The sequence below is a fragment of the Oncorhynchus mykiss genome, chromosome 24 (assembly GCF_057628025.1).
Source record: "Oncorhynchus mykiss isolate SJ-2025 chromosome 24, ASM5762802v1, whole genome shotgun sequence".
Classification (NCBI taxonomy): domain Eukaryota; kingdom Metazoa; phylum Chordata; class Actinopteri; order Salmoniformes; family Salmonidae; genus Oncorhynchus; species Oncorhynchus mykiss.
This window is the reverse complement of record NC_143045.1, coordinates 43,106,345-43,131,500: the sequence shown is the minus strand read 5'-3', so window position 1 is coordinate 43,131,500 and position 25,156 is coordinate 43,106,345. Positions and strand designations below refer to the sequence as shown.

Sequence of the window (25,156 nt, the reverse complement as noted above, 5' to 3'; positions counted from 1 at the left end):
CCCCCCCCCTCCTCCCCGTCCACCGCTCCATCAGTTAACAGCAATGGAATGAATGTGGATAATGGAGGATGCTGAGCGATTAACCTCCTCCCCACCCCCCAAAAAATGTCTGAGCTTAATGCACAGCTTCTCTAAAGATACATCAGATCAAGGCTGAACTGTGTGATGTAGTAGGGAGTTGTAGTTTCCAACAGGTCAATAATCTACATAGTTTAGCGCAGAAAACGTGGTAATTAACTACAATGACCATAATCCATTGTGCGCCTATATGTCCGGTCTGTGTGGGGGCGCGGAGACGAGAGAGAAAAATGAAGAAGGTGCGATGGAGAGGGATACAGAGCAGTTATCTTCACTAGGTATCTCTACCTGAAAATACGTGATCTAAGTGATTGATAGTTGGTATTCAGCAGTTATAAAGCCTTATTTACTTTGAACAAATAGTAAAATAGTGATGTTGTCAGACAGAAGACAGCAGCTCTATAGAGATGAGATGATGACTTGGAATTAAATAATAAAGTCATAAAATAAAACTATATATACACATACACATATAAACTAAACTAATGTAATATATATTATATATAAAACTAAAACGAATGTAATATATTATATATACATATATATAACTTTTATAATATATATTTTTATTTCACCTTTATTTAACCAGGTAGGCTAGTTGAGAACAAGTTCTCATTTGCAACTGCGACCTGGCCAAGATAAAGCATAGCAGTGTGAACAGACAACACAGAGTTACACATGGAGTAAACAATAAACAAGTCAATAACACAGTAGAAAAAAAGGAGAGTCTATATACATTGTGTGCAAAAGGCATGAGGAGGTAGGCGAATAATTACAATTATGCCGATTAACACTGGAATGATAAATGATCAGATGGTCATGTACAGGTAGAGATATTGGTCTGCAAAAGAGCAGAAAAGTAAATAAATATAAACAGTATGGGGATGAGGTAGGTAAAATTGGGTGGGCTATTTACCGATAGACTATGTACAGCTGCAGCGATCGGTTAGCTGCTCAGATAGCAGATGTTTAAAGTTGGTGAGGGACGTACAAGTCTCCAACTAATGTAATATATTATATATAAAACTAATGTAATATACCCACACAAGTGGGTTGTAGAGTAGTGCAGCTCATCCAGGATGGCACATCAATGCGAGCTGTGGCAAGAAGGTTTGCTGTGTCTGTCAGTGTAGTGTCCAGAGCATGGAGGCGCTACCAGGAGACAGGCCAGTACATCAGGAGACGTGGAGGAGGCCGTAGGAGGGCAACAACCCAGCAGCAGGACCGCTCCCTCCGCCTTTGTGCAAGGAGGAGCACTGCCAGAGCCCTGCAAAATGACCTCCAGCAGGCCACAAATGTGCATGTGTCTGCTCAAACGGTCAGAAACAGACTCCATGAGGGTGGTATGAGGGCCCGACGTCCACAGGTGGGGGTTGTGCTTACAACCCAACACCGTGCAGGACGTTTGGCATTTGCCAGAGAACACCAAGATTGGCAAATTCGCCACTGGCGCCCTGTGCTCTTCACAGATGAAAGCAGGTTACACTGAGCACGTGACAGTCTGGAGAGGCCGTGGAGAACGTTCTGCTGCCTGCAACATCCTCCAGCCTGACCGGTTTGGCGGTGGGTCAGTCATGGTGTGGCGTGGCATTTCTTTGGGGGGCCGCACAGCCCTCCATGTGCTCACCAGAGGTAGCCTGACTGCCATTAGGTACCGAGATGAGATCCTCAGACCCCTTGTGAGACCATATGCTGGTGCGGTTGGCCCTGGGTTTTCATTCATTCAGATCTAGGATGTGTTAGTTTAGTGTTCCCTTTATTTTTTTGAGCAGTGTATATATATATATATATATATATATATATATATACACAAAATATATATATATATACACAAAACTTGTGTAATATACACAACAACTGAAATGTGTTATTAAAGTAGAGTGAATAAATGATGGTTGATAAATGATAAACAGTAATGGACAGTTATAGCCATCATGGGACTTATTGTGTTATTATGTGTTACAGCATTTAACCCACAATGCAATTCATGTTTTTTTAATGATTTATTTATTATTACTCAATAAAAATGGACTAATCGCTCAGCAGACTCCTCACCTGTGTTACCGGCTCCAGGAGGGCCTGGGGAGCTTTATTATGTGTCTAAAAACATAATCAAAACCGAAATCTTTAACCATGATACTAATAATTTAAAAAGAAAGCACTAATCTCTCTGCACAGTCAAGGTAACAGCTAAAGGCGATCTAGGAACCAGATCCTGAGTTGAGAGTGGGACTCATTGTGCTACTGTGTCGGACTACTCCCTTCCCAGAACCCATTGTGTTGAAGCAGGACTCTCAATGCTCTGGGCTTCCTGAAGGAAAACGGTCTCCAGTGTCATAGCCTCAACAATATGACCTGCTAATGATCGTTAACAACAACACCGCTACTTCCTGATTCAGATGGCTTTAACCAGGGCTTCACCAGACAGGAAGGACCGACGCAAACACACCCCGCCAAGGGGGGGGGGGGGGGGGGAGCGAGAGAGAGCGAGTGAGAGAGAGAGAGAGCGAGAGAGTGAGAGAGAGAGCGAGAGAGTGAGAGAGAGAGAGCGCGAGAGAGAGAGAGAGAGCGCGAGAGAGAGAGAGTGAGCGCGAGAGAGAGAGAGTGAGCGCGAGAGAGAGAGTGAGCGCGAGAGAGAGAGAGTGAGCGAGAGAGAGAGAGTGAGCGAGAGAGAGCGCGAGAGAGAGAGACCATTCCTTGGATCTTTGTAATTTGTGCGTCAGAACGTTGTGGTAGCTAGATCTAGCCTGATGGTTGTGCTTAGGATTTTTGGAGTGTAGGCTGGTCCCAGATCTGTGCCTAAAGGTTACATCTACTGTATCTTTTCTACTCATAATTGTAGTGTTCGACTCCTACAGTTGATGTGGCTTCAGTATTACAGCAAACCATGTTCCATAAACAGTAAGGCCAGCTCGCCTCAATAGAAGGAAATCCCGTGAACAAGGGTATCCCAGACAACAGGATAAACACACCAGAGCAGTGGAAAATACCTCAGGGTGATTCAGCCCAGCCAGTCTGCTCTGCTTTACCCTGGTCCTGCCATGTCTGTGACATCATCTGTTAGTTAGTCCTGCATGGCTGTGGCTCTTTGGGGCCCTATAACCATGCCTTTGAACTGGAGCACATAGCAGCTCATATCTGAGTACACTACCTCTCCCCCCACCCTCTCCCTCTCTACAGAGATATCACTCCCTTTCTCCATTTTTCCACAAATAAGGCAAGTCCCTCCCAGCTCTGAAATTTGGCACGGACACTTGAAATTCCACAGAGCAAAAAAAAAAAAAAAAAAAAACGAACACACTTCTTTCTCTCCCCTCCTCCAACCCCCTCCCTTCAGACAGGCCATTCTAGAACATTCTGAAACACGACGTCGTGCATTCTGGATTCCGCCTCTGTACTCACCTGTTGAGGAAGGTGTTTCCGAAGGGGTTGAGCTTGCGAAAAGGTTTGTTGGGGTCGACGATGAGAGCGTTGCCCGGGATCACCCCCTCTACCTCACCGTGCATGATGGCTGTGAAACAGTCGGTGGTAGGCTCTGGCCCTATCCTGCTTCCTGGGATATCCTGCTCCAACAGATACCTGTTACACACAACAACGGGTCACCAGGTCAGATACCTGATATACACACACAACAACAGGTCACCAGGTCAGATACCTGTTACACACAACAACAGGTCACCAGGTCAGATACCTGTTACACACAACAACAGGTCACCAGGTCAGATACCTGTTACACACAACAACAGGTCACCAGGTCAGATACCTGTTACACACAACAAAGGGTCACCAGGTCAGAATGAATATGAGCAGTATATCAGGACGACATACGATATGATGTGCAGTACTACATCTGCAGTACTACATCTGCAGTACTACGTCAGTAGGGCCCAGGTAGCTAGAGTCAGTCATAGGAGACGGAGGCCCTTCCTATAATTTATAAAAGCTGGTTTGGAGTAGTTCAGGAGCAACTCCTGTCCCTACCTACAGTATAATCTGGAAAAAGTCTTACTTGCTAATGGTAGTCTTGCCAGTGGACTACTGCCCCACCACCAGCACCATGGACTACAGGTTAATGTGTCTGTACTGGGCCTTCACAAAGTATTCATACCCCTTTCACTTATTCCACATTTTGTTGTGTTACAGCCCTGAATTCAAAACGGATCAAATTGATTTTCTTTCTCACCCATCTACACACAATACCCCATAATGAATGATAAAGTGAAAAACATGTTTTTATACCTTTTTGCAAATGTATTGAAGATACAGCAATATTTTATTTACATAATTAAATACATGTTAGAATCTCCTTTGGCAGCGACTGCAGCTAAGAGTCTTTCTGGGTAAGTCTCTAAGAGCTAAGAGTCTTTCTGGGTAAGTCTCTAAGAGCTGAGAGTCTTTCTGGGTAAGTCTCTAAGAGCTGAGAGTCTTTCTGGGTGAGTCTCTAAGAGCTGTGAGTCTTTCTGGGTAAGTCTCTAAGAGCGATTACAGCTGTGAGTCTTTCTGGGTAAGTCTCTAAGAGCTGTGCGTCTTTCTGGGTAAGTCTAAGAGCTGTGAGTCTTTCTGGGTAAGTCTCTAAGAGCGATTACAGCTGTGAGTCTTTCTGGGTAAGTCTCTAAGAGCGATTACAGCTGTGAGTCTTTCTGGGTAAGTCTCTAAGAGTGATTCCAGCTGTGAGTCTTTCTGGGTAAGTCTCTAAGAGTGATTCCAGCTGTGAGTCTTTCTGGGTAAGTCTCTAAGAGCGATTACAGCTGTGAGTCTTTCTGGGTAAGTCTCTAAGAGTGATTACAGCTGAGAGTCTTTCTGGGTAAGTCTCTAAGAGCGATTACAGCTGTGAGTCTTTCTGGGTAAGTCTCTAAGAGTGATTCCAGCTGAGAGACTTTCTGGGTAAGTCTCTAAGAGCGATTACAGCTGTGAGTCTTTCTGGGTAAGTCTCTAAGAGTGATTACAGCTGAGAGTCTTTCTGGGTAAGTCTCTAAGAGCGATTACAGCTGTGAGTCTTTCTGGGTAAGTCTCTAAGAGTGATTACAGCTGAGAGTCTTTCTGGGTAAGTCTCTAAGAGTGATTACAGCTGAGAGTCTTTCTGGGTAAGTCTCTAAGAGTGATTACAGCTGAGAGTCTTTCTGGGTAAGTCTCTAAGAGTGATTACAGCTGAGAGTCTTTCTGGGTAAGTCTAAGAGCGATTACAGCTGTGAGTCTTTCTGGGTAAGTCTCTAAGAGTGATTACAGCTGAGAGTCTTTCTGGGTGAGTCTCTAAGAGCGATTACAGCTGAGAGTCTTTCTGGGTGAGTCTCTAAGAGCTGTGAGTCTTTCTGGGTAAGTCTCTAAGAGTGATTACAGCTGTGTGTCTTTCTGGGTGAGTCTCTAAGAGCTTTGCACACCTGGACTGTACAATATTTGCAAATTTTTCTTAAAAATAATTCTTTCAGCTCTGTCAAGTTGGTTGTTGATCATTGCTAGACAGCCATTTTCATGCTGATTGAAGTCAAAACTGTAACTAGGCCCGTCAGAACATTCACTGCCGTCTTGGTAATCAACTCCAGTGTAATTTGGCCTTGTGTTTTAGGTTATTGTCCTGCTGAAAGGTGAATTCATCTCCCAGTGTCTGTTGGAAAGCAGACTGAACCAGGTTTTGCTCTAGGACTTTGCCTGTGCTTAGCGCTATTCATTTTCTTTTTATCCTAGTCCTTGCCACTGACAAGCATACCCATAACATGATGCAGCCGCCACCATGCTTGAAAATATAAAGACTGGTACTCAGTGATGTGTTGTGTTGGATTTGCCCCAAACATAACACTTTGTATTCAGGACATAAATTGCCACATTTTTTGCAGTTTTAGGTTAGTGCCTTGTTGCCAACAGGATGATTGTTTTGGAATATTTGTATTCTGTACAGGCTTCCTTCTTTTCACTCTGTCATTTAGGTTAGTATTGTGGAGTAACTACAATGTTGTTGATCCATCCTCAGTTCTCCTATTACAGCCATTTAACTATGTAACTGGTTTAAAATCACCATTGGCCTCATGGTGAAATCCCTGAGCGATTTCCATCCTCTCAGGCAACTGAGTTAGGAAGGACGCGTGGCTTCTGCTTTTCATTTTTTTATTATTAATAAACAAAACAATTCTACAAAACATAATTTCACTTCAACATTATAGGGTATTGTGTGTAGGCCAATAGCAAAATAAATCTCAATGTAATCAGGCTGTAACACAACAAAATGTGGATAAAGTCAATGGGTGTGAATACTCTCTGAAGGCACTGTATATAAACATTAGTGTATGATATCTTACCGCGTATAATATCTTACCGCGTATAATATCTTACCGCGTATAATATCTTACCGTGTATATCTTACCGTGTATATCTTACTGTGTATATCTTACTGTGTATATCTTACTGTGTATATCTTACTGTGTATATCTTACTGTGTATACCTTACTGTGTATATCTTACTGTGTATATCTTACTGTGTATATCTTACTGTGTATATCTTACTGTGTATATCTTACTGTATGTAAACGTTACTGTGTATAATATCTTACTGCGTATACCTTACTGTGTATATCTTACTGTGTATATCTTACTGTGTATATCTTACTGTGTATATCTTACTGTGTATATCTTACTGTGTATATCTTACTGTGTATATCTTACTGTGTATAATATCTTACCGCGTATAATATCTTACCGCGTATAATATCTTACCGTGTATAATATCTTACTGTGTATAATATCTTACCGCGTATAATATCTTACCGCGTATAATATCTTACTGTGTATATCTTACCGTGTATATCTTACTGTGTATATCTTACTGTGTATATCTTACTGTGTATATCTTACTGTGTATATCTTACTGTGTATACCTTACTGTGTATATCTTACTGTGTATATCTTACTGTGTATATCTTACTGTGTATATCTTACTGTGTATATCTTACTGTATGTAAACGTTACTGTGTATAATATCTTACTGTGTATATCTTACTGTGTATATCTTACTGTGTATATCTTACTGTGTATATCTTACTGTGTATATCTTACTGTGTATAATATCTTACCGCGTATAATATCTTACCGCGTATAATATCTTACCGTGTATAATATCTTACTGTGTATAATATCTTACCGCGTATAATATCTTACCGCGTATAATATCTTACTGTGTATAATATCTTACCGCGTATAATATCTTACCGCGTATAATATCTTACTGTGTATAATATCTTACCGCGTATAATATCTTACTGTGTATAATATCTTACTGTGTATAATATCTTACTGTGTATATCTTACTGTGTATATCTTACTGTGTATATCTTACTGTGTATATCTTACTGTGTATATCTTACTGTGTATAATATCTTACTGAATATAAGCCTTACTGTGTATAATATCTTCCTGTTATAATATCTTACTGTGTATATCTTACTGTGTATAATATCTTACTGAATATAAGCCTTACTGTGTATAATATCTTACTGTATGTAAACGTTACTGTGTATAATATCTTACTGTTTATAATATCTTACTAAATATAAGCCTTACTGTGTATAATATCTTACTGTATGTAAACGTTACTGTGTATAATATCTTACTGTGTATAATATCTTACTGTATATAATATCTTCCCGTGTATAATATCTTACTGTGTATAATATCTTCCTGTTATAATATCTTACTGTGTATAATATCTTCCTGTTATAATATCTTACTGTGTATAATATCTTACTGTGTATAATATCTTACTGAATATAAGCCTTACTGTGTATAATATCTTACTGTGTATAATATCTTACTGTGTATAATATCTTACTTGATGAACGTTGTCTTGCCAGTGGAGTACTGCCCCACCACCAGCACCATGGGTTTGTTGTCAAAGTCTGCGTCCTCCAGAGAGGGGGAGTGGAAGTCATGGAAACCGTAGTACTGCTCCAGGGGGAGGAGCTTCTGACGGTACAGAGACTTCAGCCCCTCTGTGACTGTCCTGATCACCTCAGGAGTCTTCTTCACATCCTTACGGCCCCAACGAGACATCCTGATTGGCTGACTGGCTGAATGATTGGCTGATTGGTTGATTGTTGTCCTTCAAGAGGAAATTATCTACCTTTGAGGAATGTGAGGGAGCTTGGGAGTTCCGTAAACTACCTGTGAGTGTGTGTGTGTGGGAGCCTGGGAGCGTTTTCAGGTGTTTCCTGTGTTTTAATGGGAACTCTTCTCCTCTGAGACCTCTTCTTCAGCCGGGCCTCTTCGAGGATGGTACTGGATGTTACTGTACGGTCTGTTTTATGTCGTTAAAGCTCTGGTCTGAGGTCTTCCCTCTCCTACGCAGTCACCACTCTGACTCCTTCAAAAGACTTCTGTGGAAAAAAAGAAAACCAGCAATGAAACGTAAATTCTAAACATGTCTCTAGAAAGACACGAACACACTGCTGCAGAAGAAAACCGTCAATGAATTGTCAACATGTTCTAGTGCCATTTTGTAGTGACAGGAGACTCAGAACACTCTACATACACAGAACACACAGCTAGATGTATAGGGACCTAGCATAGAACAGCTGTGATACTCAACAATAGGTCAGTGGGATTTCAGGTCTATGCATACAATTCTGTCTGCAACATTATGCATATTACACCCTACTGAACACTGCCTGCCTGCGTGCCTGTCTGCCTGCCTGTCTGCCTGCGTGCCTGCCTGTCTGTTTCTCCCAAGTGGGTGTGACACCTAGTCCCGTTGCCTGCTGCTTGGATTCCACCTGGCGATCTGTTCACCATCTGCCCTGGTCTGTCTCCCGTACAGGTACCCCCACCACACTCCCCCTGTCTGGTACAGGTACCCCCACCACACTCCCCCTGTCTGGTACAGGTACCCCCACCACACTCCCCCTGTCTGGTACAGGTACCCCCACCACACTCCCCTCTCTCCCTGGCCTGTCTCCCCCTGTCTGGTACAGATACCCCCACCACACTCCCCCCTCTCTGTTCCCAGTCTGCCCTGGCCTGTCTCCCCCTGTCTGGTACAGGTACCCCCACCACATTCTCCCCTCTCTCCCGAGCTTTCGCCTGCCTCCAGCACTTTTTGGGGCAAGTGACGCTGAACTTACAATGGCTAGCCCCAAGTCCTTATATATTTTCTCTTGTGCATTTTGCTATTGTGCTATTTGCCTCATGACTCCTGCATGCTTTGTTGACTATGCACTTTCTTGTTTACCCAATCGTGGGATTAACTATGTTTGTTTCCACACTCGGGACTCTCTATTGGTTACACGTACTCTTTGCCCTCCCATCCTATTCTAACCACCTCTCGCCGGCTTTGTATTCATGTCACCTGATGAAATTGCTGTGCAATATGATCTTGTTGCCGTCTGATGCACATTCAAATGTTATAAATCAGCACTGCAGAGCTCTCCCTGTCCTCTGCCGTGCCCTGATTGTTTTACTACTGATGATATCTGGAAATGTGCATGTACACCCTGGCCCATCTACTGTTGCTAGACTAGACCCAACTCTGACTTGTGCTCTGATATCTGCTTCACTGATTTCTGCTCTCGTAAAAGCCTGGGTTTTCTGCACGTTAACACTAGAAGCTTATTACCTAAAATGGATCAATTGAAAGTGTGGGTTCACAGCTCCAATCCAAATGGGTTGGTCATTACTGAGACGTGGTTAAGGAAGAGTGTTTTGACTACTGATGTTAACCTTTCTGGTTACAACCTTTTTGGAGAAGACAGATCTTCCAAAGGTTGGTGGAGTGGCAATCTTTACCAAGGATCACCTTCGGTGCTCGGTTGTCTCCACCAAGTCTGTCCCCAAACAATTTGATTTGCTGGTTTTAAGCATTAAACTTTCAAATAACTCTTTGTTGACTGTTGCTGGGTGTTATCGTCCACCATCAGCACCGGCCTGTACCCTACCTGCCCTGAGCTCTCTCCTGGCCCCTTACACGAAGTCTGAATTTGTCCTGCTAGGTGACCTAAACTGGGACATGCTTAAACCACCTGACCAAGTCCTAAAGCAATGGGACTCCCTAAATCTCTCTCAGATTATCACCAATCCCACAAGGTATGACTCCAAATACCCAAACATCCTCGATGTTATCCTCACAAATATAAATCTGGTGTTTTCTGTAATGACCTTAGTGATCACAGTTTTACAGCTGTGTTTGTAATGGCTGCTCAGTGAAATGACCTGTCCTGATTTGTCATAGACACTTGCTAAAATAAAATAAATTAGCATGACCTGGCTTCTGTAAATTGGTATAGAATCAGCGTGATCCCCTCCGTCGAAGACACTTGGACCTTATTTTTTGATATTTTTACTAACAAACACGCCCCCATAAAGAAAATGAGAATTAAAAACAGGTTCAGCCCCTGGTTCGACCGGGATCTTGCAGAGTTACTCCACCTCAAGAATTGCATTTGGCGAAAGGCTCTGCACATGCATACTCAGGGTGACTGGCTCTCGTTCAGGCAAATTAGAAATAAGTGCACTCAGGCTATCCGGAAGGCCAAAGTTAGTTACTTTAAGGAGCAGTTCTCTCTCTGTGGGTCTAACCCCAAGAAGTTCTGGAAAAAGGTTAACGACCTGGAGTCTCTCCTTTCTGAGGAGGTTCCCATTGCTTGGAAGGCAGCCACGGTTCATCCTGTATTTAAAGGGGAAGATCAAGCTGATCCTAACTGTTATAGGCCTATTTCTATGTTACCCTGTTTATCAAAAGTGTTGGAAAAACTTGTCCATAATCAACTGACTGGCTTTCTTGATGTCTATGGTATTCTCTCTGGTATGCATCTGGTTTCCGCTCAGGTTATGGATGTGTCACTGCAACCTTAAAGGTCCTCAGTGATGTCACCATTGCCCTTAATTCTGATCAATGTTGTGCTTCTATTGTTATTGACTTGGCCAAAGCTTTTGATACGGTAGACCATTCCATTCTGGTGGGCCGGCTAAGGAGTATTGGTGTCTCTGAGGGGTCTTTGGCCTGGTTTGCTAACTACCTCTCTCAAAGAGTGCAGTGTATAAAGTCAGAACATCTGCTGTCTCAGCCACTGCCTGTCACCAAGGGAGTACCCTAAGGCTCGATCCTAGGCCCCACGGTCTTCTTAATTTCCATCAACAACATAGCTCAGGCAGTAGGAAGCTCTCTCATCCATTTACATGCAGTTGATACAGTCTTATACTCAGCTGGCCCTTCCCTGGAATTTGTGTTAAATGCTCTACAACAAAGCTTTCTTAGTGTCCAACAAGCTTTCTCTGCCCTTAACCTTGTTCTGAACACATCCAAAACAAAGGTCATGTGGTTTGGTAAGAAGAATGCCCCTCTCCACAGGTCTGATTACTACCTCTGAGGGTTTAGAGCTTGAGGTAGTCACCTCATACAAGTACTTGGGAGTATGGCTAGACGGTACACTGTCCTTCTCTCAGCACATATCCAAGCTGCAGGCTAAAGTTAAATCTAGACTTGGTTAAATCTAGACTTTATAGTTTCCTCTATCGTAATCACTCCTGTTTCACCCCAGCTGCAAAACTACCCCTGATTCAGATGACCATCCTACCCATGCTAGATTATAGAGACATAATTTATAGATTGGCAGGTCAGGGTGCTCTCTCGCGGCTAGATGTTCTTTACCATTTGGCCATCAGATTTACCACCAATGCTCCTTATAGGACACATCACTGCACTCTATACTCCTCTGTAAACTGGTCATTTATGTTTACCCGTCGCAAGACCCACTGGTTGATGCTTATTTATAAAACCCTCTTAGGCCTCACTCCTCGCTATCTGAGATATCTACTGCAGCCCTCATCCTCCACATACAGCACCCGTTCTGCCAGTCCCATTCTGTCAAAGGTCCCCAAAGCACACACATCTCTGGGTCGCTCCTCTTTTCAGTTCGCTGCAGCTAGCGACTGGAACGAGCTGCAACAAACACTCAAACTGGACAGTTTTATCTCAATCTCTCCATTCAAAGACTCAATCATAGACACTCTTACTGGCAGTTGTGGCTGCTTTGCGTGATGTATTGTTGTCTCTACCTTCTTGCCCTTTGTGCTGTTGTCTGTGACCAATAATGTTTGTACCAAATTGTGCTTCTACCATGTTGTGCTGCTTCCATGTTGTTGTCATGCTGTGTTGCGACCATGCTGTTTTGCGACCATGCTGTGTTGCGACCATGCTGTGTTGCGACCATGCTGTTTTGCGACCATGCTGTTTTGCGACCATGCTGTGTTGCGACCATGCTGTGCTGCGACCATGCTGTGTTGCGACCATGCTGTTTTGCGACCATGCTGTGTTGCGACCATGCTGTGTTGCGACCATGCTGTGCTGTGACCATGCTGTGTTGCGACCATGCTGTGTTGCGACCATGCTGTGTTGCGACCATGCTGTGCTGTGACCATGCTGTGTTGCGACCATGCTGTGTTGCGACCATGCTGTGTTGCGACCATGCTGTGTTGCGACCATGCCTTATTGTCATGTGTTAATGCCATGCTATGTTGTCGTCTTAGGTCTCTCTTGTCGTGATGTGTGTTTTTTTGTATTTTTATCCCAGCCCCTGTAGGCCATCATGGTAAATAAGAATTTGTTCTTAACTGTTTTGCCTAGTTAAATAAAGGTTAAATAAAAAATTCAATTGTAAGAGCATGTCTGGAAAAACATGGTGTTCCCTTGCAGTGGAAACACTAACACACACACACACACACACACACACAGCCGTGTGTCCACTCACACCCAGCTCTACTACATTAGTAGCCTACCTCATTTCCTTACATTGAAATGAGTAAGACATCAGTTTTTCCGAGAGGATGTGTTTGTTCTCAAGGGAACGTTAAATGAGTGAATGATTATCAATTGTTCGCACAATGGAACGCTGTTGGAGAATGTTGGAGCGACCACACACACACACACACACACACACACACACACACACACACACACACAGATCCTCTCTACATGCACAGACACAGTCTGCCTTGTTAATCACCAGTCTGCTCTGAGCAAGTTATTACAGGAGTCACCTACCAAATGGTGCTGTAGGCTCCTAGAGAAGCACTACATCTGATAGGTATGAATGGTTCTGTAGGCTCATAGAGAAGCACTACATCTGATAGGTATGAATGGTGCTGTAGGCTCCTAGAGAAGCACTACCACTACATCTGATAGGTATGAATGGTTCTGTAGGCTCCTAGAGAAGCACTACATCTGATAGGTATGAATGGTTCTGTAGGCTCCTAGAGAAGGACTACATCTGATAGATATGAATGGTGCTGTAGGCTCCTAGAGAAGGACTACATCTGATAGATATGAATGGTGCTGTAGGCTCCTAGAGAAGCACCACATCTGATAGGTTTGAATGGTTCTGTAGGCTCCTAGAGAAGCACCACATCTGATAGGTATGAATGGTGCTGTAATGTAACTGTATGTGGTGAGATCCTGTCCATCTCTCTCTTTCATTCTCTCCCCCTCTGCTGGTAAGAGCTACAGTGAGAGAATAAAGATCCGATCCGTCACACATCGATAGATGTGAACTCATCTGTGGACGAGAGACAGAACTTCCTGGCCAAAATGTTTCCCTGCAATAGCGATGGTGTAAACTTAGCAGTAGAAAGCCTGAAAAGTATATTTAACATAGCACTTTTAAAATGTATTTAATTTTAAATAAGACAATTAGTAGCAATGAGAAATGGTTTGATGAAGAGCGATAAAATATAAGAAAAACATTGAGAAATATATCCAACCAAAAACACAGACCCAGAAAACCAGAACGCAGGCCTTTACTATGGAGAATCAGTGCAGAAACACACAAAAGTTTTCGGGTACAATTTTATACATGCCATACAGATAATTTTTTTCGTTCGACATGGTAAGGATCTTATTGAGTCTGAAATGGCTGTGGAAATACCTTTATGCACAGATATTGATATAAAAACCATCATATTGAAGTAAACTTGAAATCACGCGATAATATGCTGTGTGGTCCTCCCACTACCACTCCGGAAACCAGTTAGTTTATTAGGCTACAGATGATTTATAATTTATCGTGAACTTCACAGGGTGGTGAAAGGTGATGAGCTGGATGCTCCTTTTATAAATATCTAGGGTCTTATTCTGGTGACACGATGATCGATGCTTGGCTGCTGTTTGACTAATACAAATATTCTCTCTTTTATCCATAATAATGTCATTATCATGTAGACTAAGACAACCTGCACTGTATCTGTTGGAAAGAGCGCACGGGCCAAGACCAGAGGAGGCACATTTCATATTTAGCGCAACAGTTTGTGTGTCTAAACTACCGGCAAGGTTTCAAAATGAGATGGAAACACATCGAATTTTCGATTTTTATTCGGTAAATGAAAACTTAAACGGAAAAGTAAAATTTTGTGCACTTCTTCCATCACGCAACAAGTCCGTTTGGTGGGAACAGCCGGAAACACCAGCGGTGGGGAAATGCACATAGTCTTTATCCAGATTTTAGAATATTTGCATGGAAATCTGTTGCCGTGGAAACCTAGCTAGAGCGATGGAAGATTCCAGAATATCAAGTCACTTCTGTGAAACACTGAATAAACAACACAAAGCGTTATCTAATACAAAATGGAGATGTGTGTATGGGATAAACCACTTCTCCAACCTTTTCGGCCCTATAACGAAGAACCTAGAGCTAAAATATATTATACATGATCATTTACTAAACTTAGAATCAACTATTAAAGACTACCAGAACGCAATGGATTCTCCAATTCCGTTGAATGAACTGTGGAGTCTGTGTCAACAACAACCTCAGGGATAGCCTCTGCAGTATCATCAACAGCAGACTCCAACATTTCTTCTGTGAAAACAAAATGTCAAATTGGCTTCTTACCAGAATACCGTAGTACAGACCATGTATTCACCGGGCAAACCTTAATAAAAAATAAATAAAAAAAATCCTAAACAAACCAAAGTATTCTCATGCTTTGTTGATTTAAAAAAAAGCTATTGACCCAATTAGGCATGAGGGTCTGCTGTATAAACTGATGGAAAGCAGTTTTTTGGGGGGGTCAATGTCCACAAACAACAAGTGTTAAAATTGGCGATAAACACAGACGTATTCCTTCAGGGCCGGGGGATGTGTCAGGGATGCAGCTTAAGCCCCACCCTCTTCAACATATATATCAACTAATTGACACGGGCACTAGAACAGTCTGCAGCACCCGGCCTCACCCTACTAGAATCTGAATGAAGTCAAATGTCTACTGTCTGCTGATGATCTGGTGTTTCTGTCCCCAACTAAGGAGGGCCTATAGCAGCACCTAGATCTTCTGCACAGATTCCATCAGACCTGGGCTCTGACAGTAAGGTCCAGATACCAGGACCACAAACATAAATTCCATCTAGACACTGTTGCCCTAGAGCAACACAAATAATTACACCTACCTCGGCCTAAACATCAACACCACAGGTAACTTCCACAAGGCTGTGAACAATCTGAGAGTCAAGAGGAGCCTTCTACGCCATCAAAAGGAACATCAAATTAGAAATCCCAGTTAGGATCTGGCTGATACACTATATATACAAAAGTATGTGGACACGCTTTCAAATTAGTGGATTCGGCTATTTCAGCCACACCCGTTGATAACAGGTGTATAAAATCAAGCACACAGCCATGCAATCTCCATAGAGAAAACATTGGCAGTAGAATGGCCTTGCTGAAGATATCAGTGACTTTCAACTTGGCACCGTCATAGGATTTCCAACAAGTCAGTACTTCACATTTCTGGCCTGCTAGAGCTGCCCCGGTCAGCGGTAAGTGCTGTTATTGTGAAGTAGAAACGTCTGTCGTAAAAATCGTCTGGCCTCGGTTGCAACACTCACCACCGAGTTCCAAACTGCTTCTGGAAGCAACGTCAGCACAAGAACTGCTCATCATGAGCTTCATGAAATGAGTTTCCATGGCCAAGTCATGACGCAATGCTTAGCATCGGCTGGAGTGGTGTAAATCTCACCACCATTGGACTCTGGATCAGTGGAAATGCATTCTCTGGAGTGATGAATCACGCTTCACCATCTGGCAGCCTGATGGACAAATCTGGGTTTGGAGGATGCCAGGAGAACACTGCCTGCCCTGATACATAGTGACAAATATAAAGTTTGGTGGAGGAGGAATAATGTTCTGGGGCTGCTTTTCATGGTTCGGGCCCTTAGTTCCAGTGAAGGGAAATCTAAATGCTCCAGCATACAATGACATTCTAGACTATTCTGTGCTTCCAACTTTGTGGCAACAGTTTGGGGAAGGCCCTTTCCTGTTTCAGCATGACAATGCCCCACGTGCACAAAGCGAGGTCCATACAGACATGTTTTGTTGAGATCGTTGTGGAAGAACTTGACTGGCCTGCACAGAGTCCTGATCTCAACCCCATTAAACACCGTTGGGATGAATTGAAACATCTAGTGGAAAGTCATCCCAGAAGAGTGGAGGCTGTTATAGCAGCAAGGGGGGGGGGGGGGGGGAACAACTCCATATTAATGCCCATGATTTTGGAATGAGAGAAATGAGATGATTAACGAGCATCTAGTATGTCCACATACTTTTGGTCATGTAGTGTACACACACACACAAACATATACAGTTGAAGTCAGAAGTTTTACATACACCTTAACCAAATACATTTAAACTCAGTTTTTCACAATTCCTGACATTTAAAAATTCCTTGTCGTAGGTCAGTTAGGATCACCACTTTATTTTAAGAATGTGAAATGTCAGAATAATATTAGAGAGAATGATTTATTTCAGCTTTTATTTCTTTCATCACATTCCCAGTGGGTCAGAAGTTTACATACACTCAATTAGTATTTGGTAGCATTGCTTTTAAATTGTTTAACTTGGGTCAAACGTTTCAGGTAGTCTTCCACAAGCTTCCCACAATAAGTTGGGTGAATTTTGGCCCATTCCTCCTAACAGAGGTGGTGTTTGTAGGCCTCCTTGCTTGCACACGCTTTTTAAGTTCTGCCCACAAATTATCTATAGGTCTGAGGTCAGTGGCCATCAGGCCACTCCAATACCTCGACTTTGTTGTCCTTAAGCCATTTTGCCACAACTTTGGAAGTATGCTTGGGGTCATTGTCCATTTGGAAGACCCATTTGCGACCAAGCTTTAACTTCCTGACTGATGTCTTGAGATGTTGCTTCAATATATCCACATAATTTTCATGCCTCTTGATGCCATCTATTTTGTGAAGTGCAACAGTCCCTCCTGCAGCAAAGCTCCTCCACAACATGATGCTGCCACCCCCGTGCTTCACGGTTGGGATGGTGTTCTTCAGCTTGCAAGCCTCCCCCTTTTTCCTCCAAACATAATGATGGTCATTATGGCCAAACAGTTCTATTTTTGTTTCATCCAACTAAAGGACATTTCTCCAAAAAGTACAATCTTTGTCCCCATGTGCAGTTGCAAATCGTAGTCTAGCTTTTTTAAGGAGGTTTTGGAGCAGTGGCTTCTTCCTTGCTGAGCGGCCTTTCAGGTTATGTCGATATAGGACTGGTTTTACTTTGGATATAGATACTTTTGTACCTGTTTCCTCCAGCATCTTCACAAGGTCCTTTGCTGTTGTTCTGGGATTGATTTGCACTTTTCCCACCAAAGTACGTTAATCTCTAAGAGACAGAACGAGTCTCCTTGAGTGGTATGATGGCAAAGTGGCACTGAGTTTGAAGGTAGGCCTTGAAATACATCCACAGGTACACCTCCAATTGACTCAAATTATGTCAATTAGCCTATCAGAAGCTTCTAAAGCCATGACATAATTTTCTGGAATTTTCCAAGCTGTTTAAAGGCCCAGTCAACTTAGTGTATGTTAACTTCCGACCCACTGGAATTGTGATACAGTGAGTTGTAAGTGAAATAATCTGTCTGTAAACAATTGTTGGAAAAATTACTTGTGTCATGCACCACCGACTTGCCAAAACTATAGTTTGTTAACAATAAATTTGTGAATTATAAGTGAAATAATCTGTCGGTAAACAATTGTTGGACTAGTAGATGTCCTAACCGACTTGCCAAAACTATAGTTTGTTTGTTGGAGTATGTATGTGTATGTAAACTTCCGACTTCAACTGTATATACACACACAACACAACAGTTTGGGGTCACTTAGAAATGTCCTTGTTTTTGACAGAAAAGCTCATTTTTTTTGTCCATTAAAATAACATCAAATTGATCAGAAATACAGTGTAGACATTGTTGATGTTGTAAATGACCCATTGTAGCTGGAAACGGCTGATTTTGTTATGTAATATCTACATAGGCGTACAGAGGTCCATTATCAGCAACCGTCACTCCTGTGTTCCAATGACACGTTGTGTTAGCTAATCCGAGTTTATCATTTTAAAAGGCTAATTGATCATTAGAAACCCCTTTTGCAATTATGTTATCACAGCTGAAAACTGTTGTGCTCATTAAAGAAACAATAAAACTGGCCTTTAGACTAGTTGAGTATCTGGAGAATCAGCATTTGTGGGTTTGATTACAGGCTCAAAATGTCTAGTAACAAAGAACTTTCTTCTGAAACTCGTCAGTCTATTCATGTTCTGAGAAATGAAGGCTATTCAATGCAAAGAAATTGCAGAGAAACTGAAGATCTCGTACAACGCTGTGTACTACTCTGTTCACAGAACAGCGCAAACTGGCTCTAACCAGAATAGAAAGAGGAGTGGGAGGCCCCGGTGCACAACTGAGCAAGAGGACAAGTACATTAGACTGAGTGTCTAGTTTGAGAAACAGTCGCTCCGACAGCATTAATCTGCATCTTTGGAGCTCCACCCACCCCAAGGTATTCGATTTGTTTGACGTGTTGCGAGGCGTCAATTTTACACCGGGTTTCCGACCCCTTTTTAAATGATTTCTGCCATGGAATTTCCCAGGGAAGCCATGCCGCGACGAGGTCACATTGTGGCAGAATACCTGACCACTGTGACTAACCCAAAACTAAGAAAAGCCTCGGCTATGGACAGACTCAGTGAGCATCAAATCAAAGTTTATTTGTCACGTGCGCTGAATACAACAGGTGTAGTAGACCTTACACTGAAATACTTACTTACAGGCTCTAATCAATAGTGCAAAAAAGGTAAGTAAAGAAATAAAACAACAGTAAAAAGACAGGCTATATACAGTAGAGAGGCTATATACAGTAGAGAGGCTATATACAGTAGAGAGGCTATATACAGTAGAGGCTATATACAGTAGAGAGGCTATATACAGTAGAGAGGCTATATACAGTAGAGAGGCTATATACAGTAGAGAGGCTATATACAGTAGAGAGGCTACATACAGTAGAGGGGCTATATACAGTAGAGGCTATATACAGTAGAGAGGCTCTATACAGTAGAGAGGTTATATACAGTAGAGAGGCTATATACAGTAGAGAGGCTATATACAGTAGAGAGGCTATATACAGTAGAGGCTATATACAGTAGAGAGGCTATATACAGTAGAGAGGCTATATACAATAGAGGGGCTATATACAGTAGAGAGGCTATATACAGTAGAGAGGCTATATACAGTAGAGGCTATATACAGTAGAGAGGCTATATACAGTAGAGAGGCTATATACAGTAGAGAGGCTATATACAGTAGAGAGGCTATATACAGTAGAGGCTATATACAGTAGAGAGGCTATATACAGTAGAGAGGCTATATACAGTAGAGAGACTATAAAAGAGCAGCAGTGTAAAAGAGGGGTTGGTGGGTGGTGGGACACAATGCAGATAGCCCGGTTAGCCAATGTGCAGGGGCACTGGTTGGTCGGGCCAATTGAGGTAGTATGTACATGAATGTATAGTTACAGAGCATAGCCTTGCTATTGAGAAAGGCCGCCATAGGCAGACATGGCTCTCAAGAGAAGATAGGCTATGTGCTCACTGCCCACAAAACGAGGTGGAAACTGAGCTGCACTTCCTAACCTCCTGCTAAATGTAGGGCCATATTAGAGAGACATATTTCACCTCAGATTACACAGATCCACAAAGAAATCAAACAACATTTTCACAAACTAGATGTATTTTACTGCTAATAATATATGTTAAATGTTATTCTCTTGAAACTTGTTGTGTGTAATGTTTACTGTTAATGTCCGATTCTTTTATGTCTTTAATTCACTTTGTGGGTTTTATTGGTTGTTTTAGTTTTTCACTACAGCGGAGGGGAAAGAGAGAGGGAGATTATTTTCATGTCAGGAGACTAAATGGGGCAGAGGGGTAGAATCAAAATGGTGACAGAGGAGAGAGGAGTTGGTATCATCACAGTATAATCCAAACAGCAGTATTAGACATAGGATATGGAGAAAATGGTTCCTATGGGTTAACTACTATCTAGCTCAGGGTTTTGGGTTAGGCTCCTTTATGAAAGCATAGCACACTGTTGAAGATCATGGAAAATGCCTTGTGGGTTTGTACACATTGCAACACAGTCAGTCAGTCCTTGGACTGGAAACAAACAAGTTACCATTCTATCTAGATCACTGGCAGAGCCAAATATAATCTATAGTGAACATTCTAGAGTACTGGCAGAGCCAAACAGAATCTATAGTGAACATTCTAGAGTACTGGCAGAGCCAAACAGAATCTATAGTGAACATTCTAGAGTACTGGCAGAGCCAAACAGAATCTATAGTGAACATTCTAGAGTACTGGCAGAGCCAAACATAATCTATAGTGAACATTCCAGAGTACTGGCAGAGCCAAACAGAATCTATAGTGAACATTCTAGAGTACTGGCAGAGCCAAACAGAATCTATAGTGAACATTCTAGAGTACTGGCAGAGCCAAACATAATCTATAGTGAACATTCCAGAGTACTGGCAGAGCCAAACAGAATCTATAGTGAACATTCTAGAGTACTGGCAGAGCCAAACAGAATCTATAGTGAACATTCCAGAGTACTGGCAGAGCCAAATATAATCTAAAGTGAACATTCCAGAGTACTGGCAGAGCCAAACATAATCTATAGTGAACATTCTAGAGTACTGGCAGAGCCAAACAGAATCTATAGTGAACATTCCAGAGTACTGGCAGAGCCAAACAGAATCTATAGTGAACATTCTAGAGTACTGGCAGAGCCAAACAGAATCTATAGTTAACATTCCAGAGTACTGGCAGAGCCAAATATAATCTATAGTGAACATTCCAGAGTACTGGCAGAGCCAAACATAATCTATAGTGAACATTCTAGAGTACTGGCAGAGCCAAACAGAATCTATAGTGAACATTCTAGAGTACTGGCAGAGCCAGACAGAATCTATAGTGAACATTCCAGAGTACTGGCAGAGCCAAATATAATTTATAGTGAACATTCTAGAGTACTGGCAGAGCCAAACATAATCTATAGTGAACATTCTAGAGTACTGGCAGAGCCAAACAGAATCTATAGTGAACAAACCAGAGTACTGTCAGATAGAATATTCTAGAGCAGTGGTCCACAAACTGGGGGGTGCATCTGGGGGAGGGGGGGCAAAATGTGTAGAATTGCAGGAAATGCACTTTAAAACAGATAGTTTTTCTCTCCACCCCTTATCAAAATGTGCAGAATTGCAGGAAATTAGCTTTAAACCTGTGAAATGTTCTCTGCCAAACAAATAGGGGTGTGAACAGTTTGTATCATTAATTAACAGAGGCCATAGAGATAGACGTGGCGTACGGGGGGGGGGGGGGGGGGGGGGCTTAAGTCAGAGATGGCGCAGTGGGGAACTGTACAGAGACAGCGTTTGGTAGTTTTAACAGACAGGGCGATGTATCTTGGAGTTCACTATAACAGTGGGAACAGGGTGACTCTAGCTAAATGCATCAGAGCAGACCGTCACCAAGACTTTCCATTTCACTGATTCAAATACTAAACTTCCAACTTGTTCCATTCAGCGCATCACAATTTCCATAAAAGTTCTTTATATACGGGAACTTGTTAACACAGTTTAGGAAACATGAGTTTTAAAAGTCAGAGAACAAAACCCTTACCTGGCGAAGATGGGAGCAACGTCTCCTCCCTTCAGGAGGTTGTAGAATGCTGCTGCATGTATGCTGTCAGTAAATACCAGCTACTCAGGAGGGTGCTCTCTCTCTCTACTGTCAGTAAATACCAGCTACTCAGGAGGGTGCTCTCTTTCTCTCTACTGTCAGTAAATACCAGCTACTCAGGAGGGTGCTCTCTCTCTCTACTGTCAGTAAATAGCAGCTACTCAGGAGGGTGCTCTCTCTCTCTACTGTCAGTAAATACCAGCTACTCAGGAGGGTGCTCTCTCTCTCTACTGTCAGTAAATACCAGCTACTCAGGAGGGTGTTCTCTCTCTCTACTGTCAGTAAATACCAGCTACTCAGGAGGGTGCTCTCTTTCTCTCTACTGTCAGTTAATACCAGCTACTCAGGAGGGTGCTCTCTCTCTCTACTGTCAGTAAATAGCAGCTACTCAGGAGGGTGCTCTCTCTATCTACTGTCAGTAAATACCAGCTACTCAGGAGGGTGTTCTCTCTCTCTACTGTCAGTAAATACCAGCTACTCAGGAGGGTGCTCTCTCTCTCTACTGTCAGTAAATACCAGCTACTCAGGAGGGTGCTCTCTTTCTCTCTACTGTCAGTAAATACCAGCTACTCAGGAGGGTGCTCTCTCTCTCTACTGTCAGTAAATACCAGCTACTCAGGAGGGTGCTCTCTCTCTCTACTGTCAGTAAATACCAGCTACTCAGTGTGCTCCTGTGAGGTAAGGGCAACCAGAAGCCTGTCAGTCCGTGGGATGGTTTCTCTCCAGAGTTGAATATGTTTCAGATGAAGGGGTCCTCTCTCTGCTAGCTGGAGGAAGACAGGGACACACTGACTACACCCTTCTCTCTCTCTCTCTCCTCTCTCAATGCACCTCCTCTCCCAGCGATGCCAAGCAAAACTATGGGACTAACCCTGAATCTCTAGTGTTTAGAGCTGGGAAAAAGGTTGGGTGGGGTACTGGCAGGGAAGGTTGAGGAGGGTGGAGAGCACGGGGTGTACGTGCGATGGGGGAGTTGGATAAATCATTTGGGTGGAGTCCTTCTTTGATGGCAACCCCAATACAGAGATCTTCAACAGAACTCAAAGAGTCGATAAAATGGAGATTACACATCCTGCCAATGGTTGCATTATTCAGTTATAGTTTTCCCCCAGTTCTTTTTTTTATTTTTTTATGTAATAAACATTCTCAGAGACCACCCCATGACTTAGTTTAAGTTCCCAGCATTTAGACATTTTCCACTGTCTACCTTCTCTCCTCCTCTTTCCATTGCCCCTCCTCCTTTCCCGCAACTCTCGAAACCCCGCAGGCAAACCACCCAGCGCAACGTTTCCACTACCACTGGCGCCTCCTGCTGGCTCTCAGCTACATTGCATCCTTCTCCCCCTTCAAATCGACACCTCTTCTGACATCGTTACTCATCCAATGGTATGTAGGCTGCCCTGAATGTCCCACAATAAGTAGAAATAAGTAAAAGGCCCAGAGTTTTTCCTGGTCAAATCACATTACATCTACAAATATAAGGCACTGTAATGGAAGCACGAGAAGCATCACAAAACCATCCTGTGGTGTTCTGCATTAGCATCGAATAGCCCCAGCGATATGCAACTTTTCAGGGAAGTTAGGAACCAATATACACAGGCAGTTAGGAAAGCAAAGGCTAGCTTTTTCTAACAGAAATTGACATCCTGCAGCACAAACTACCAAAAAACATCTGGGACACTAAAGTCCATGGAGAATAAGAGCACCTCCTTCTGGGACACTAAAGTCCATGGAGAATAAGAACACCTCCTTCTGGGACAATAAAGTCCATGGAGAATAAGAGCACCTCCTTCTGGGACACTAAAGTCCATGGAGAATAAGAGCACCTCCTTCTGGGACACTAAAGTCCATGGAGAATAAGAGCACCTCCTTCTGGGACACTAAAGTCCATGGAGAATAAGAGCACCTCCTTCTGGGACACTGTAAAGTCCATGGAGAATAAGAGCACCTCCTTCTGGGACACTAAAGTCCATGGAGAATAAGAGCACCTCCTTCTGGGACACTAAAGTCCATGGAGAATAAGAGCACCTCCTTCTGGGACACTAAAGTCCATGGAGAATAAGAGCACCTCCTTCTGGGACACTAAAGTCCATGGAGAATAAGAACACCTCCTTCTGGGACACTAAAGTCCATGGAGAATAAGAACACCTCCTTCTGGGACACTAAAGTCCATTGAGAATAAGTACACCTTCTGGGACACTAAAGTCCATGGAGAATAAGAGCACCTCCTTCTGGGACACTAAAGTCCATGGAGAATAAGAGCACCTCCTTCTGGGACACTGTAAAGTCCATGGAGAATAAGAGCACCTCCTTCTGGGACACTGTAAAGTCCATGGAGAATAAGAACACCTCCTTCTGGGACACTGTAAAGTCCATGGAGAATAAGAGCACCTCCTTCTGGGACACTGTAAAGTCCATGGAGAATAAGAGCACCTCCTTCTGGGACACTGTAAAGTCCATGGAGAATAAGAACACCTCCTTCTGGGACACTAAAGTCCATGGAGAATAAGAGCACCTCCTTCTGGGACACTAAAGTCCATGGAGAATAAGAGCACCTCCTTCTGGGACACTAAAGTCCATGGAGAATAAGAGCACCTCCTTCTGGGACACTGTAAAGTCCATGGAGAATAAGAACACCTCCTTCTGGGACACTAAAGTCCATGGAGAATAAGAACACCTCCTTCTGGGACACTAAAGTCCATGGAGAATAAGAGCACCTCCTTCTGGGACACTAAAGTCCATGGAGAATAAGAGCACCTCCTTCTGGGACACTAAAGTCCATGGAGAATAAGAGCACCTCCTTCTGGGACACTGTAAAGTCCATGGAGAATAAGAGCACCTCCTTCTGGGACACTGTAAAGTCCATGGAGAATAAGAGCACCTCCTTCTGGGACACTAAAGTCCATGGAGAATAAGAGCACCTCCTTCTGGGACACTGTAAAGTCCATGGAGAATAAGAACACCTCCTTCTGGGACACTGTAAAGTCCATGGAGAATAAGAGCACCTCCTTCTGGGACACTGTAAAGTCCATGGA

At 42.9% G+C, this 25,156-nt stretch overlaps 1 protein-coding gene across 1 annotated transcript in view; it reads right to left on the bottom strand.

Annotated features, from left to right (window-relative positions):
- ehd2b (EH domain containing 2b) overlaps positions 1-23,027 on the bottom strand; it is a 35,479-nt gene extending 12,452 nt beyond the window's left edge. The window contains exons 1-3 of the mRNA XM_036961454.2: positions 22,062-23,027; positions 7,895-8,438; positions 3,481-3,657 (exon numbers count right to left, since the gene is read on the bottom strand). Of these exons, the coding sequence (XP_036817349.2) occupies positions 3,481-3,657; positions 7,895-8,115 (398 nt within the window). The 5' untranslated portion in view covers positions 8,116-8,438; positions 22,062-23,027. The remainder of the gene's footprint in view (positions 1-3,480; positions 3,658-7,894; positions 8,439-22,061) is intronic.
- Positions 23,028-25,156: the final 2,129 nt, after the last annotated feature.